Genomic DNA, 18,771 nt, shown 5'->3' with positions numbered 1-18,771 from the left:
ACGATTTTCTGATTTTTCACCCGTTTTGTTTCAATAAATACCCTATTTTTAAAAGCCTTTATTTACTCTTTATTGGCTGAATTTACGTTAATTTTCTCAGAATTAAATTCTCTGTAAGTTCTATTATTAAATGTTCCACGTTTATTAGTAATTTAACAAAGCTATTGTACTACAAACGTAAAAAAAACTTGTTTTTCAACACCGAAATTTGGGTTTTATGTTGGATATCTTAAAAATTACTGAAATTACAGTGTCCGGCAGTGTCGGGCTCGCTAATAGGTTCCGCGTGATGTTATTAGATGCATATGTGTTCCTGCCCACTACCGATTAAACCTCCTCCCTTGGCTACCCACCCTTCCTGATACAGCTGGTATGCATTACTTCAGGAAGGGGGGAAGAATACGCCCTCGCACACATTCAGACATAATAGTCAACAGACACGGACCACACACTCACAAGATACAAAATATCAGATTAAAATCTCACCATACACTCCACACATCACATCCCATCACATAAACAAACACCTCATAAACAATCGAATTCTACAGCATAATTACCTCACAGGTCACCATCGGACGCGTGAGCGGAGTGCTTACGACCTCTCGCACCCAGGCGACCTCCACACGTACGGGGAACCCCCTAGGGTTTCAGCCGCGTACCTGCCCGCCCCCGCACTCTCCGACGACCCCTTTCTTCAATCTATGCGAGACGTATTTTCCAACCCAAATTACATAAAAAAACTACCAGCATTACTTTTTAATTTGCTTCCCAAAAATTACAGTAGGGCTTCTTTTTATTAAAAGAGCTTAAATCCGGGCGAAATTTTTCGCTAGCCATAACTGGAAAACAAAGCGTGTCCAGATTAAATTGATATGATTTTTTTTTTCGTTATTTTCACCAGTAGAAAAGTCGTGAAAGTTTATCCGTTTCTTCGTGGGACAACTGTATATATATATGGACCCGACAGACGTCCTGACGCGACATTATTCGGTAATAAATGCGCACACATAAATATAAGTAACTTAATTAAGTTAAAATTAGGAGGAATGTGGACAAAATTTCATTAGTATGAATATTATCAGTTTCTGATTGCTGTATTATTGTAATGGGTTTATTGATTAATTATATTTAGTACGGTTAATATTTATTTTCACTAAATATTCAGATGTCCGATAAAAATTGAATTAAAAAATCGAAACTTCGTAAAATTAATAATTAGTGTAATTAATACATTTTCATCCACATTACTACTAATTTTCACTTAACATCATTCTAAAAAAGTACCTCCTACATATTTTTTATTTTTATTTAATAATTTTGATGTTTCATAACCATGTAACAACTTAATTAATCAATTAATAAAAAAATTAAAGCACTGTATAAAAGCATCGTAGTTAAAATTTTAGTAGAAATTTTTCTCATTCTTTATTTTAACATATATTTTACCAAATTTTAGATAATTGTAAATTAAAAATAATCTTAGAAAACATTTTATAAAATTAATCGGCTAAAACATAATAAATTCAATTTTTTAAATATACTTTAAAATATATTATAAGTAACTTATATTTTTATTTTATAAATGTTATAATTTATTTTACAAACTTAAATTTTTATTTTCAAAGAGCCGTTCAATACTTCATAAGTTGCATAGAATCAAATGAGAACTGATAATTATATTTGTAGGTTAAGTTGATTGTTATTGAATGCACGTGTATACATCATTAAAATTCATGAAAAATCATGTAAAATACTCACTTCAATACTGCACCTTACAAATTTGCACAATGTACATTTTTTAATTTAACTTTAAAACGTTATTTCAATAATTAATAATATAATATAATATTCTCATAAGCGCGCAATTCTAGCAAACTCGGAAATGCTTCGCTATTGCTAGATCTGAGTATACATACAGATTAAATGACAACAGTTGAAAGTTTCATAAAACCGTAAAAAACTGAACATTAGCAATTTAACAAAATTTAACCTTTCACTTTATAAAAGTCAGAATGTAATAAATAAATCCAAACGGCAAAACAACAGCACTACCTATCGGATTTAATTCACACCGCTCTCTAATCACAGTATTCGGTGGAAAATAATTTTTTAACGAAAAGTGTTGCGGCTGTTAAATCATTACAATTAATACTGAACATTAAGAAACTTACAAAACATTACGGAACCTTATAAAATTTTACCTTTAACTTTATAAAATTCAGAATGTAAATAAATCCAATTGTCAGAACAGCACTATCGGATTTAATTCAAACTATTCTCTAAACACGAATTTTAATGTAAGAACAACACTAAGCTACGATGCAAGTAACTGATATGCGAAAAAGCAACAAAATAAAAAAAATTCCTAGAATCCTATCGCAGCACCAACTACCGGGTTTGACTGATAAACCAAAAATTAAAAAAAAAACTTCTAAAACGCGATCGCAGCTCTGCATACCGGACCCAATTGTGAACCTTAACCATCCCAAGATCAACAACACATAAATAAATTTAAAAAAACATTTTCACTTCAATATTGTACCTTACAAATTTGTACAATGTATATTTTTTAATTACACTTTAAAACGTTATTTCAATAAATAATAATATAATATTTCTCAATACGCACAATTCTAAACGCGATCGCAGTGCTGCCTAATCAGTTGTGATTTTGTTTACATTGGCAACGTCCATACGGGCTCTTTGTGATTGGTCGTTGTGTTTGACAGCGGCCATCTTGCATTGATCTGATTGGTTTTCCTTTGTTTACATTTCCATCTGATTTATTAGCCTCTTATTTATTAAAAAACTGTTTTCTCGCGATGTTTTGTAACACAATAATAACACAAAATTACGAAATAATTTTCTCAATTTGATCGCAGCACCAACTGTCGGGACAAACTAAAATTAAAATAGAATATTATAGAATATTCGATACTGCGATCGTAGTGCAGTCTGCCGGATCCAATTTAAAACATTCCAAAATCAACAACTACTTATAAATAAAAAATTAATTAAAAAAAACATTTTCCAGTGGACCAAATTGTGAATCTAAATCATTCTCAAATCCCCTTGAACACGCACACAAAATTTCATTAAAATCGGTCCAATCGTTTAGGAGGAGTTCACTTTCATACAGACGCACACAAGAAATAAAGAAATATATATATATGATGAATTGTAAAATAATTGTCTAATGTAAATTTTTTGTTTCTTTTGTATTTCAGGTTCATTTTTAAATGAAAGAATTAAAAGCATAATAAATATATTTTTCACCGTGGACAAAAAAAGTGATGATGAGATTGTCGATGAAGAATTGAATATTACCGGTGAGAAAAGCGAGGGTCTAAACACGGGTGACGAAGATACAGAAGTTACAGCGACAAAAGCTGAGACTGAAGTATCAGTTGAAGCGGAAAGAATCGAAGAAAACGAAGGTGAAGACGAAGAGGAAGAGGAAGAAGAAGAACAACAACAACGGGAAGACGAGGAGGAGGAAGAAGAAGAAGGAAGAATAGAAGAAAGTGCTGCTTGTAGTTCGACTAATATAGTTGTGGGTGCGGGTCATTGTGATGGTGATGATGTTAATAATGATGATGATGATGATGCGGGTAATAATAAGAATGAAAGAAAAGAGAATGCTGAAGAAATTGATAATGATAGTAAGATCACAGACGAAAATGTTGGATCGAAGGAAGTCGGTATGGTGAAATTTTTACGATGCCCTCCTCAAAGAAACTGTCGTGTAGTTGAAAATTCAAACGATAGTACTGATGATAAACATACTTTGTATGTTAATCAGGTTTCGGTGCATAAATCAAGTGGTAGATACTTACGTAATTTTCTTGATGTTGAATTAAAAGATTGTGTCTGGCGTTTAGGCAGTCTTTCACCGTGCTTTAGGATTTCATGGTTGATTAATGAAGCTGTCTCCACTTCTGATTGGATTGGAGTATATTTTTTTGGTGAGTTCCTATTAGTTATTAATTTATTATATCTAAAACCGTATTAGTTTTAGTTAGATTTATGCTTTTTTACTTAGGTAAGATATCTTTGTTATTTATGGTATATCCTTAATATAAAAGAGAAAGTATCCTAATCGCATAAAATTCTGCATGATGACGTTTTTTTTTTACAGATACGTTTCCACGTCAATGAAACGGTCTTTGACCGTCTCATTGTAAAAAACTTTATTCTGAAAACTTTATACATTTTTTTTATTTCTTTTAAACCACATTTTTTAAACTGCTTCTGTATGTAATCGCCACATGAATTAAGACACTTATCTTAGCGATATACCAGCTTCTACAGGTTGTCCCATATAAAACGCAACCCAACTTTATATTGGTAGGTATTGAGATAATAAAAAGGCATGTGTAAATGTAAATGTAATTTTTATTATTACCATCCGTTACCTTACATTTAGAGTAAATGTTGGAAGTGGCCGCCATCTTCTTGAATACAAGCTTCAATTCTTTTTACAGCGTTTCTTGCAACTTTTTTAAAAGTTTATGGCCGGATATTTAATACAGCTTGTTCAATATCGACTTTCAATCGTTTAAGTGTTCGCGGTTTGTTGCTGTAGGCTTTGTCTTTGAGGTAACCCCGTAGAAAAAATCCGCCGCAGTCAAATCTGGAGATCTTGTTGGCCACAAGCCTCGACCGATAACACGATTACCAAAGAATTCCTCGACGAAATCAGAAGTTGAACCTGCGTAGTGCGATGTCGCACCGTCATGTTGTAGCCGGCAGTGTCTGTCTTCCTCTTCCAAGAGTGCGATGAACCGAAATAAAATATCCTGATATCGTTCTGCATTAATGGTGTACTCGAAAAAAATAGGACCGATTATTTTCTTCAGCGATATCGCGCACTACACGCCCAATTTCTGCGGGTGTAATTGTTTTTCGTGATAAACAAGGGGATTTTCAGCGCTCTAAATTCTACTGTTTTGGCTGTTTACGTAGACGTCCGAATGAAACCGTGCTTCATCTGTGAAAAATAACGAATTGATAACATTAATTCTCTCACGCAGAAATCGACGGAACCGTTGACAATATTGTAGCCGTTTTTCTTTGTCGGGCCCAAGAAGTCGATGGACCGTTCGAATGCGATAAGGTCGTAAATGTAATCGTTTGGTCGCCCGATGAACGATCGATTTAGACAAATTAATTTCAGCAGACAAACGTCTGATCGATTTATTTGGCGAGGCGAGTAATCGGTCTTTGATTTCAGCAACTGTATCTGTATTCAACACCGACGCAGATCTTTTGTGTTCCTTGTTATTAACAGAACCGGTCTCTCTAAATTTTGCGACTAACCTTAATACTGATGTTTTGTTTAGAGGCGGTTTATCTGGGTACTTATGGCGAAACAAATCTTGCACTGCAACCACTGATTTCGTATTGAAGTACGACTCGACGATGAAAACACGTTCATCTAGCGAAAACACCATCTTGTCTCTAGCGATACGCTGAACGTTATGATCGCATTGTTGTTACTATCGGTAGTGTTCTACTGCGTCGCCGCGATGTTCAGATGTTGGACGAGTCCATTTCAATAACTAGTAGAGAAGTAAGCTTGACTTTTGAAATTTCATGGATGAGTGATTGATGGGTTGCGTTTTATATGGGACACTCTGTATATACCCTCGTCGTATTCTTCTGCCGCAAGTCCATTTAGCCACTGATTAACAAGATTTTTAAGTTCATCGTCACCCGCGAATCGCATACCGCTCAAAACTTCTTTCAATTTCCCAGAAGTAGTTAATTCCTGAATATATGGTGAGTGATCGTAAATTTCCCATCGAAATGTTCTCGGTAAATCACATGTAGATCCCACAAACATGTAGACGTGCATTTCGTGCAGCAGGACGTTGCCGTCGGTCAGCCGCCCACGTGGTCGATTTTCAATGGCGCGCCATAACTTACGTAGAGTTTCGCAGTAGGTTTCTGCCTTTATAGTCGTTCCAGGAGCCATGAAATCAATCAGTAGTATGCCAAACCGATTCCAAAAGACTGTGGCCATCAGTTTGCGTCCAAATGGCTGTGGTTTGACCTTTGTTGGTCTGGTTGAAGATATAATTTCTCCCGCTCAAAAAACAAAAAAAAACATATAAATGTATTATATATAAATTTGTTTTTAACAAAGCGATACTGATATCAAAAAAGGTAAGATAATACATTTCTATTATCAAAATCTGTTATTAATTTAGAATTTTGTTTAAAAATATATACATGTTAAATACTTGTCCTCCTCTATGAATCGTGAGACCTTGCCGTTGGTGAGGGGGCTTGAGTGCTCAGGGATACAGAGTAGCTGGACCGAAGGTGCAACCATATCGGAGAGGTATCTGTTGAGAGCCAGACTAAGGAATGATTCCTGAAAGAGGGCAGCAGCTCTTTCAGTAGTTGTTAGGGGCGTGAGTCAGGACGACTTAAACGGCCGTATCAACATTACTCAGTCCTCTTGAGTACTGCGCAGCTGAAAGCAATGGAAAACTACAGCTGCTTTTTTTTCCAAGAAAATGTGGCTCTCTGCATTTTCACATAACAATAATGGAGGCGCCTTCCTTGGTAAAATATTCCGGAGGTAAAATAGTCCCCCGTTCGGATCTCCGGGTGGGGACTACTAAGGAAGGGGTCACCAGAAAATTAAAAAATAACATTCTACGAGTCGGAGCGTGGAATGTTAGAAGCTTAAAAAAGGTTGGTAGGCTAGAGAATTTAAAAAGGGAAATGGATAGGGTAAACGTGGATATAGTAGGAATTAGTGAGGTTCGGTGGGAAGAGGAAGGCGACTTTTGGTCGGGTGACTTTAGAGTAATTAACTCAGCGTCAAATAATGGGCAGGCAGGAGTAGGTTTCGTGATGAACAAGAAAATAGGGAGGAGAGTGGAGTATTTCAAGACGCATAGCGATAGAGTCATTGTAATAAGGATAAATTCAAAACCTAAACCGACAACGATTGTTAACGTCTATATGCCTACAAGCGCCCATGATGATGATGAGGTAGAATGTGTATACGAAGAGATTGATGAAGCAATTAAACACGTAAAAGGAGATGAAAATTTAATAATAGTTGGAGATTGGAATGCAAGCATTGGAAAAGGCAAGGAAGGAAATATAGTGGGTGAATACGGGCTGGGCAAAAGGAATGAAAGAGGGGACCGACTTATAGAGTTTTGCACGAAGTATAATTTAGTAATTGCCAACACCCAATTTAAAAATCATAATAGAAGAATATACACTTGGAAAAAGCCAGGCGATACTGCAAGGTATCAGATAGATTATATCATGGTTAAGCAAAGATTTAGAAATCAACTCGTGGACTGCAAAACTTACCCTGGAGCAGACATTGATAGCGACCATAATTTGGTGATAATGAAATGTAGATTGGGGTTTAAAAACCTGAAGAAAAGGTGTCAGATGAATCGGTGGAATTTAGAGAAGCTTGAGGAAGAGGAGGTAAAGAAGATTTTTGAGGAGGACATCGCTAGAGGTCTGAGTAAAAAAGATAAGATAGAAAATGTAGAAGAAGAATGGGAGAATGTTAAAAAGGAAATTCTTAAATCAGCAGAAGCGAACTTAGGCGGAATAAAGAGAACTGGTAGAAAACCTTGGGTTTCAGACGATATATTGCAGCTGATGGATGAACGTAGAAAATATAAGAATGCTAGTGATGAAGAAAGTAAAAGGAACTATCGGCAATTAAGAAATGCTATAAACAGGAAGTGCAAACTGGCGAAAGAAGAGTGGATTAAAGAAAAGTGTTCAGAAGTGGAAAGAGAAATGAACATTGGTAAAATAGACGGAGCATACAGGAAAGTTAAGGAAAATTTTGGGGTACATAAATTAAAATCTAATAATGTGTTAAACAAAGATGGTACACCTATATATAATACGAAAGGTAAAGTCGATAGATGGGTGGAATATATTGAAGAGTTATACGGAGGAAATGAATTAGAAAATGGTTTTATAGAGGAAGAAGAGGAAGTTGAGGAGGATGAAATGGGAGAAACAATACTGAGATCTGAATTTAAGAGAGCATTAAAAGATTTAAATGGCAGAAAGGCTCCTGGAATAGACGGAATACCTGTAGAATTACTGCGCAGTGCAGGGGAGGAGGCGATTGATAGATTATACAAACTGGTGTGTAATATTTATGAAAAAGGGGAATTTCCGTCAGACTTCAAAAAAAGTGTTATAGTAATGATACCAAAGAAATCAGGGGCAGATAAATGTGAAGAATACAGAACAATTAGTTTAACTAGTCATGCATCAAAAATCTTAACTAGAATTCTATACAGAAGAATTGATAGGAGAGTGGAGGAAGTGTTAGGAGAAGACCAATTTGGTTTCAGGAAAAGTATAGGGACAAGGGAAGCAATTTTAGGCCTCAGATTAATAGTAGAAGGAAGATTAAAGAAAAACAAACCAACATACTTGGCGTTTATAGACCTAGAAAAGGCATTCGATAACGTAGACTGGAATAAAATGTTCAGCATTTTAAAAAAATTAGGGTTCAAATACAGAGATAGAAGAACAATTGCTAACATGTACAGGAACCAAACAGCAACAGTAGCAATTGAAGAACATAAGAAAGAAGCCATAATAAGAAAGGGAGTCCGACAAGGATGTTCTCTATCTCCGTTACTTTTTAATCTTTACATGGAACTAGCAGTTAATGATGTTAAAGAACAATTTAGATTCGGAGTAACAGTACAAGGTGAAAAGATAAAGATGCTACGATTTGCTGATGATATAGTAATTCTAGCCGAGAATAAAAAGGATTTAGAAGAAACAATGAACGGCATAGATGAAGTCCTACGCAAGAACTATCGCATGAAAATAAACAAGAACAAAACAAAAGTAATGAAATGTAGTAGAAATAACAAAGATGGACCACTGAATGTGAAAATAGGAGGAGAAAAGATTATGGAGGTAGAAGAATTTTGTTATTTGGGAAGTAGAATTACTAAAGATGGACGAAGCAGGAGCGATATAAAATGCCGAATAGCACAAGCTAAACGAGCCTTCAGTAAGAAATATAAGTTGTTTACATCAAAAATTAATTTAAATGTCAGGAAAAGATTTTTGAAAGTGTATGTTTGGAGTGTCGCTTTATATGGAAGTGAAACTTGGACAATCGGAGTATCTGAGAAGAAAAGGTTAGAAGCTTTTGAAATGTGGTGCTATAGGAGAATGTTAAAAATCAGATGGGTGGATAAAGTGACAAATGAGGAGGTATTGCGGCAAATAGATGAAGAAAGAAGCATTTGGAAAAATATAGTTAAAAGAAGAGACAGACTTATAGGCCACATACTAAGGCATCCTGGAATAGTCGCTTTAATTTTGGAAGGACAGGTAGAAGGGAAAAATTGTGTAGGCAGGCCACGTTTGGAATATGTAAAACAAATTGTTAGGGATGTAGGATGTAGAGGGTATACTGAAATGAAACGACTAGCACTAGATAGGGAATCTTGGAGAGCTGCATCAAACCAGTCAAATGACTGAAGACAAAAAAAAAAAAAAAAATACTTGTGTGTGTATATATATATATATATATATATATATATATATAATAAACAATGTTTAAGCGTTCCATATAATAAGCAAAAAATAGAAATATTTGTTATAAACCTCTTATCGGCCAGATTTCATTTATTAAACAACGAATAATCATAAGAATTGTATTATTTCTTTAAATATATGTATTATACCGATAATTTTTTAGTCCTGTTACCCAATTTTAAATGTAATTTAAGTAAGGGAAATTTAGGTGGAATAAAAAAATGTATTTGTTACGTACAAAAGAGATTTAATAAAAAGCTATTACTTACATAATTGTTAGAGAATACGCTCAAAATGCCCACCCCTTGCGGTTATACACGCGCGGACTCTTTTCAGCATATTAGCAGAAACCTTTTTAAGAGTTGCATTGGAAATATTTGCGATTAAGTCTGTAATATTGACTTTAAGTTCATCGATAGTGTGAGGATTGTTTTTGAAGGCCTCGGACTTAATATAGCCCCACAAAAAGTAGTCAGGAGATGTGAGGTCTGGAAACCTTGGAGGCCATAAGCCCTTGCTTATTATTCGATCATCAAACAACTCTTGCAGAAAATCCACGGTTTCTCGAGACGTGTGGCATGTACCGCCGTCTTGTTGAAACCAGCAATACCGTTTTTGAGGTTCCAGGAAGGACACAAATTGGCGCACAATATTCCTGTATACTTCACCGTTTACTGTCTGTTCAAAGAATACGGGCCCGACTATACGATGACAGATATCGCACACCACACACCAATTTTTTCAGGATGCAAAGATTTGTTTTGTAAAGCGTTAGGATTTTCAACCGCCCAAATTCGACAGTTTTGACTGTTCGCATAACCGTCGAGATGGATCCAAGCTTCATCGCTAAAGAACACCGTGTTTAAAAATTCGATTCCGTTATCGTTTACGAGAGACCTAAATCGACGGCAATATTGAAATCGCTTGTTTAAATCTGGAGGCTGAAGCTCTTGGACTAATCGTACGCGATACGGATAAAATTTCAATTATTTAGTTGCTTTCTGAACACTCGAATATGACAAACCGACTTGCGTGTAAAGTTTTCGTAAACTTTTCCGTGGAGAATTGAGCGATCTTGTTTTCACATTCTCTAAAACGTCATCTGTCAAGCGAGTCGGTCGACTCGCAAACACTAGCTGTCTTTCGAAATCGGTTTGCTAGCCTAGAAATTGACATTTTTTCTGGCGGAAGAACACCAAGAAATTTAATTTGAAATGTTTCTTTTACACTCGCGTACGATTTCGTAGCAAAATATTGTTAAAGAATGAAAACTCGTTGTTCTATGGTAAAAAACATTCTGTTCGTTACACGACCGAATACGGCACAAAAGTTTACACAGCTCAAGGAGAATCAACTCACACTGCCGTATCTATACCGGTTGAGTAGCGCTACCAACTTCGTGTCACAAAACAAAATTTCCCTTTTTTAGAAATTAGCAATTTCGTAACAGGACTAAAAAATTAACCTGTATATAAATGAAATCTGAACGGTGTTTTGTAACTATTTTTTACTTGTTGTATGGAACGCTTAAACAATGTTTATTATCTATTATTGTATATCTACTGTCTATATTACATATACGTAAACAAAATTCTAAATTAATAACTGATTTTGATAATAGAAATCGTTTTGATAAAAACAGTTTTATTTATATTACAGAAATTTTTGTTTTTTGTGAGGAATTAATGATATCTACGAGACTCTTACCGTGCGGTTTACAATTTCATTGCAATTTTTTTTGGATATATATATATATCCAGATACAGTATCCTACTTTATCTACTCACTTAATTCATGCACTTTTTCGATCTAAATTTTTAAATAGGTGCGTGATTTACGCGAGAAAACGATTTTTACATAGGTTTATAATGATATAAAATGTGCTAATATGTTGGAAAATGAAATATATTCATCTTTTTTTTTGTTGTTGAATATTTTTTTAAAAAATGTTTGAAAAATCAGTTTCTTGAATTACGCGAGTAAATACGTTTATTTTTTCAGAGGTCCTCTGAAAAACCTGGAAAAAAATTTGAATAAATAAATTTTTGTTTGAGTTAGCCGATATATACAATGAACAACCTATAAGTTATACGTTTAAACCGTACAAACTGTATATAGTAATAAATTAAAAGATTTTTACAACAAAGATGTCAATTTTGACATATTTTTTATTGTTAGTTCTGTCAGGGAGGTGGTATGTTTTGTTGTTATACATCCTTTGGGTCTCCTTGTCTCTCTAATATATGTACTTCCGGTTTAAGGGTTCTATACGTGAGGGTCTTACACCTTCCTTCGTTTGACCGTCAATTATAATACATGTGCTTTTTAAAACTGAGCATTTTCTTCTTTTTTTTCATTTCATTTCATCCCGTATTTATTTATTTTATTTATTTATGTCGGGGGTTGTAAAAATTCTTACTGTATTGTAGATGTGGGTTCACAGTACTAGTGTTAATATACGGTTAAAGGAATGCGCCTAAAATTTTGATTACGTCAACACAGGTGCATTTATTGTAATAATAAATGTTTATAGAGTAAAAATAATACAGGTGTTTTCTATCATCTCAGATCTTCCGCTCTAATCCACCGGGTTGGTCTAGTGGTGAACGCGTCTTCCAAATCATCTGATTTGGAAGCGTTGATTTGGTTCCAGCGTTCAAGTCCTTGTAAAGCCAGCTATTTTTACACGGACTTGAATACTAGATCGTGGATACCGTTGTTCTTTGGTGGTTGGGTCTCAATTAACCACACATCTTTGGAATGGTCGAACTGAGAATGTACAAGAGTACACTTCAATTACACATCCTCTCAAGTATTATCTAAATGGTAGTTACCAGAGGCTAAACAGGGAAAAGAAAGAAAAAGGCCCTATAATTAAACCCAATGGGTTGGTCTAGTGGTGAACGCGTCTTCCCAAATCAGCTGATTTGGAAGTCGAGAGTTACAGCGTTCAACTCCTAGTAAAGCCAGCTATTTTTACACGGATTTGAATACCAGATCGTGGATACCGGTGTTCTTTGGTGGTTGGGTTTCAATTAACCACACATCTCAGAAATGGTCAAACTGTGAATGTACAAGACTACACTTGATTTACACTCATACATATCATCCTCATTCATCATCTGAAGTATTATCTGAACGGTAGTTACCGGATGTTAAACAAGAAAAGATCTTCCGGTCTATGTTACTAATTATCTATATGAGTTAAGAATTCAAATTTATTTATTTATTTATTTACACAGCAAAACAGGCTTACACCCGTTTACAGTTACTGATAAAAACAAATTAATTTTGTAGCTTGCGAAAATGCAATGCTTGACAGGGATTTGAACCCGGGACTTCCTGATGAAAGGCCAAGCCACTTATCACTCCGCCCCAGAGATCGGTTAATTATTTAAAACTTTTCTTTATATTCTGTTAATGTTATTTTCTTATAATTAAATACTGAGAAAAATAATTTTATATTCCCGTCTAGAGAGCGCTGAAGCAGAGCTACAGTTCTAGAAGGGAAAGTTTTATAATCGATCGATCCAATTCGGGCATATGCGGTTTTCACCGGATCTTGACGTTTTCACACCTTAGGAATCCAGAAAACCGGATGGAAATTTTTCAGATGTTCGTGTTTATGGTGTTGGCCTTTACATCACCTTATATCTACAGAACTACTGTACCGATTTTTACCAAAATTGGCCAGATTACTTCTATATTATGGAGCACAGATTCGATTAAATTTTCAACTTAAAACGTCAACGGGGTGAGGCTATAGAGCAAGTTCACCCTCAGTATCTCGAGATTTCGCATAATTAAATTCATATTTTTCTTAGGCGCATTTGTTAACGATTAAAAAATATTTTCAACAAATAAAATTTCGCAAAATCGCATCCCTACCCTAAAAAACTCTAAATTAATGGTTAAGCGGGCATACTGCTCAATAGTAGTACCCACTGTCACCACAAGGAGCGCTAGTGTCGCAGTCCTCCATCTTGGAATTTCCCTTTTTTCCTTGGGAAATTCCCTTTTCCCTCGTCTTCTTGGACCGGGAAATTTGAAATTCCACGTAGTCGTCAATCAAATTATTTTTTACACTTTAAATATTAATCGTTTATTTTATTTAATTTAGTTAATATTTCAAAGGTTGGTAGCACTGATTTTGTAGTCGACTGCTGTGTTATGATGTAACAAGTGAGCGGTATAATTAAATAAACGAATGATATTTAAAGTGTAAAAAAGTGACTCGGTCGGACCGGCTCACCGTGGTGCCAATCGCCAAAAACATGGCCAAAAGTCAAATACTTGCTTTATACATTGAAAAAAATAATGATTCCTCGGTGAAAATATGTTTTTGAGGATGCTGAATCCAAATTTGACATTTTTTTCAAAATTTATTTGAAAAAACTCAAAAACAAGGTGGCGCATACAAAATGGCCGCCAAGAAAATGTAAAAATTAATCAAATATCAAAAAATTAATGTGATTAAATGAAAATTGTATCAAAGGGTTTTCAGGATGCTGAATCCAAATTTGACTTTTTTTTATTTTAATTTACTTGGAAAAAAGAAATATAATTACGCATCCAAAATGGCGACAAAAAATTGAAAAATTAATATAAAATTCCAAGATTGATTTAATTTTGTACAATAACTTGGATTAAAGGGATTTTTTTTCCACAATAGTTATTCGATTTCATTATCAGGAAAAAATAAATAGCAATTTGGGAAATAGAAGTGCATACTATTCTGAATAAAAGATGAAGAAAGAAAAATTCTATCGTAGAAAGGTCTTAATGTTTGCTTTTTGAAAAAGAATTAATTTTTATTCTTACAAAAGCTCTTAAGAGGCAGTAACCTTAATTGTTAACTAAATAGTGAATTCATATAAATCGCTTTATAAAATAATATCTTAAAACTAATATCAATTTAACTGATTAAAGCTGATACGATTACGATTAATATTCATCATCTGAAGAACGATAGGACTCATCTGAGCTGCTGTCAGCGGAAGAACTACTCGTATCTTCTTCAGAGGTTACTCTACTACTTGCTGTAGGCAGTTCAAGCAGTGCTTTTGCTTCTCGATCAAGAGATCTCATCGGTTTGCTTGGCGATTCGCGAACACTCGATATTACCGGATCTGAAGAAACCAAAAGCCTACAAAAAACATCTTCCATGTTTTTAGCTCGACCTGTTTTTCGAGCGAAATCCTGGCGATATTTTTTTATAAATTTCTTGCACGACTCTTGAGCTTCTTCAGATATCTGCCCTATTGACAAAAGCGATACATCGATGATTTTGGCACCGTGAATCAACAACTTGTGCACCACAGTCGGTATATAATAACAAGGATACAGTTGTACAAATAAGCGCGCTCTTTCCAGGGAATACTTTTCGTACTTATTAATATCAATCGCGAATCCAGAACTGTATGCTTGCAAAATAACATAGAATCGTTTGACGAGCGTTTCATCAATTCCTGTTATTGAAGCACAAACAGTCGAGTTTTGGAAAAAAACGACGAGCCGTATTCCCGTCATTCGTACTTCCGTACCCTTGCTTTGGTTGATCGACCGAAAGTTCCAATTGTTGACGGAAACCTTTCTGAATATTTTTTTTTCTAGTACCAATGATATCTTCGTCCTCGCTGCTGCGAGACTGCCATCTCTTAGTTTGTAATTTATAAGAAATGTGCAAAAGACATTAAAAAAAAACTAATCCGTGCATGAAAACTAGAAATTCTGAACTGCAAGTTATCTTCATCAATTTTTTTATTCAGAACATGATCGATGTTATTGAACTATTTTGAAGTGCACTGACAAAGATAGCATCTTTGAGCGGAAGCCGTGTTTGTTAAAGAATTACACACTTTTCCGTCAATCATATTTATCGATTAGAATCCAATTAAGTTGAATTATATCACAATAAATTTCAAAGTGCATTTTAAACACAACGGACAATGATGGGCACTTTCTATAAAGTGGAATTCAAAGAGAAATGATTCTTTGACCGACACTAGTTTTTTCAAAGCGGGATCTTGTGGGACTTTTGAGTTACTCTAAAATTGAGTTCCATTAAAAATATAAATGATCGTTATAGTTGTTTAAACATTATATAAATAATGTAGATTGGGGTTTAAAAACCTGAAGAAAAGGTGTCAGATGAATCGGTGGAATTTAGAGAAGCTTGAGGAAGAGGAGGTAAAGAAGATTTTTGAGGAGGACATCGCAAGAGGTCTGAGTAAAAAAGATAAGGTAGAAAATGTAGAAGAAGAATGGGAGAATGTTAAAAAGGAAATTCTTAAATCAGCAGAAGCAAATTTAGGCGGAATAAAGAGAACCGGTAGAAAACCTTGGGTTTCAGACGATATATTGCAGCTGATGGATGAACGTAGAAAATATAAGAATGCTAGTGATGAAGAAAGTAAAAGGAACTATCGGAAATTAAGAAATGCTATAAACAGGAAGTGCAAACTGGTGAAAGAAGAGTGGATTAAAGAAAAGTGTTCAGAAGTGGAAAGAGAAATGAACATTGGTAAAATAGACGGAGCATACAGGAAAGTTAAGGAAAATTTTGGGGTACATAAATTAAAATCTAATAATGTGTTAAACAAAGATGGTACACCAATATATAATACGAAAGGTAAAGTCGATAGATGGGTGGAATATATTGAAGAGTTATACGGAGGAAATGAATTAGAAAATGGTGTTATAGAGGAAGAAGAGGTAGTTGAGGAGGATGAAATGGGAGAAACAAAACTGAGATCTTAATTTAAGAGAGCATTAAAAGATTTAAATGGCAGAAAGGCTCCTGGAATAGACGGAATACCTGTAGAATTACTGCGCAGTGCAGGTGAGAAAGCGATTGATAGATTATACAAACTGGTGTGTAATATTTATGAAAAAGGGGAATTTCCGTCAGACTTCAAAAAAGGTGTTATAGTAATGATACCAAAGAAAGCAGGGGCAGATAAATGTGAAGAATACAGAACAATTAGTTTAACTAGTCATGCATCAAAAATCTTAACTAGAATTCTATACAGAAGAATTGAGAGGAGAGTGGAGGAAGTGTTAGGAGAAGACCAATTTGGTTTCAGGAAAAGTATAGGGACAAGGGAAGCAATTTTAGGCCTCAGATTAATAGTAGAAGGAAGATTAAAGAAAAACAAACCAACATACTTGGCGTTTATAGACCTAGAAAAGGCTTTTGATAACGTAGACTGGAATAAAATGTTCAGCATTTTAAAAAAATTAGGGTTCAAATACAGAGATAGAAGAACAATTGCTAACATGTACAGGAACCAAACAGCAACAATAACAATTGAAGAACATAAGAAAGAAGCCCTAATAAGAAAGGGAGTCCGACAAGGATGTTCCCTATCTCCGTTACTTTTTAATCTTTACATGGAACTAGCAGTTAATGATGTTAAAGAACAATTTAGATTCGGAGTAACAGTACAAGGTGAAAAGATAAAGATGCTACGATTTGCTGATGATATAGTAATTCTAGCCGAGAGTAAAAAGGATTTAGAAGAAACAATGAACGGCATAGATGAAGTCCTACGCAAGAACTATCGCATGAAAATAAACAAGAACAAAAGAAAAGTAATGAAATGTAGTAGAAATAACAAAGATGGACCGCTGAATGTGAAAATAGGAGGAGAAAAGATTATGGAGGTAGAAGAATTTTGTTATTTGGGAAGTAAAATTACTGAAGATGGACGAAGCAGGAGCGATATAAAATGCCGAATAGCACAAGCTAAACGAGCCTTCAGTAAGAAATATAATTTGTTTACATCAAAAATGAATTTAAATGTCAGGAAAAGATTTTTGAAAGTGTATGTTTGGAGTGTCGCTTTATATGGAAGTGAAACTTGGACGATCGGAGTATCTGAGAAGAAAAGATTAGAAGCTTTTGAAATGCGGTGCTATAGGAGAATGTTAAAAATCAGATGGGTGGATAAAGTGACAAATGAAGAGGTATTGCGGCAAATAGATGAAGAAAGAAGCATTTGGAAAAATATAGTTAAAAGAAGATACAGACTTATAGGCCACATACTAAGGCATCCTGGAATAGTCGCCTTAATATTGGAAGGACAGGTAGAAGGGAAAAATTGTGTAGGCAGGCCACGTTTGGTGTATGTAAAACAAATTGTTGGGGATGTAGGATGTAGAGGGTATACTGAAATGAAACGACTAGCACTAGATAGGGAATCTTGGAGAGCTGCATCAAACCAGTCAAATGACTGAAGACAAAAAAAAAAAAAAAAAAAAAATAAATGTCAAGAGATAAAAATTCCGCCCAAAAACCAATTTAATACTAACCTTGAATACTCCTTTCCACGAAAAACCTCGATACACTGACATTTAGCGATAAACAATAATAATTTATTTAAACAAATCGCTCAACATTTAACGTTTACGTGCTTACTTCGGACCTTATAGATGGTAATTTCGTCAATTACACGTACCAACTTAACTACTTAGGCCCTAAAAAGTCCCAAAATTGCTATATTATTTTAGGGACTTTTGGCCAGATTTTGGAGGATTGGCACCACTGTGTGGCTTTCGAACTCGATCGCCCGGTCAACTAGGTATCTGGTACGTTATGCCTCGCGGCTGTACCGGTCTGCAAAACGTACAAACAAATTTTGTTTTATGTAAGTTGTGAAATTACTTTAATTAGTTCCGACCATCGTTGCTAGTACCGCCACATCTGCGCGAATTAAATACGGTACGCACGCGCGCGCGCTTTGGTTAGAATCATTGAATTAAATAAACATTATATTTAAATATAATTATAAATTTGTTAAATTAAGTTGTATGTGTAAGTCGCGCATCACAAATAATTGTGTTGTCACTTTTTTTTAATATTAATACGGATGTAAAAATGTTAAAAAATAATAAAAAAACATTTGATATATTTTAATTTAACAAATGGCATGAAACTTTCTTGTGTTATATTAATTTGGAAAGTAAAACTTAATCTGTTTTAAAGAATGTACTTTATATTTGTATTATTTTTATAATTAATTAATTAATATTTTATTGCTGGTAGTCGTTGTTTTTATGTAGTTGCATTGTAGAATTGCATTTTTTCTCACGGATCTTGTGATGAGAAACATTAGATAAAACTACTACTGTTTGAAATTATAAGTTACATCCGGTTATAATTGATTGAAAGAACACTCACATAAAATAATAATACTT

The 18,771-nt window shown here is 34.5% G+C and overlaps 1 protein-coding gene across 2 annotated transcripts in view; it reads left to right on the top strand.

Moving 5' to 3' along the window:
- The window catches only part of Hecw (Hecw ubiquitin protein ligase), a 284,709-nt gene that overhangs the window by 22,555 nt on the left and 243,383 nt on the right, over window positions 1-18,771 (top strand). For both annotated transcript variants that reach the window (XM_075381206.1, XM_075381207.1), the window contains exon 2: window positions 3,231-3,968. In XM_075381206.1, the coding sequence (XP_075237321.1) occupies window positions 3,707-3,968 (262 nt within the window). In that variant the 5' untranslated portion in view covers window positions 3,231-3,706. The remainder of the gene's footprint in view (window positions 1-3,230; window positions 3,969-18,771) is intronic.

This window comes from Lycorma delicatula, chromosome 13, assembly GCF_047948215.1.
Source record: "Lycorma delicatula isolate Av1 chromosome 13, ASM4794821v1, whole genome shotgun sequence".
NCBI lineage: Eukaryota > Metazoa > Arthropoda > Insecta > Hemiptera > Fulgoridae > Lycorma > Lycorma delicatula.
The sequence above is the reverse complement of the archived record's forward strand: the minus strand, read 5'-3'. Positions and strand labels throughout refer to the sequence as shown.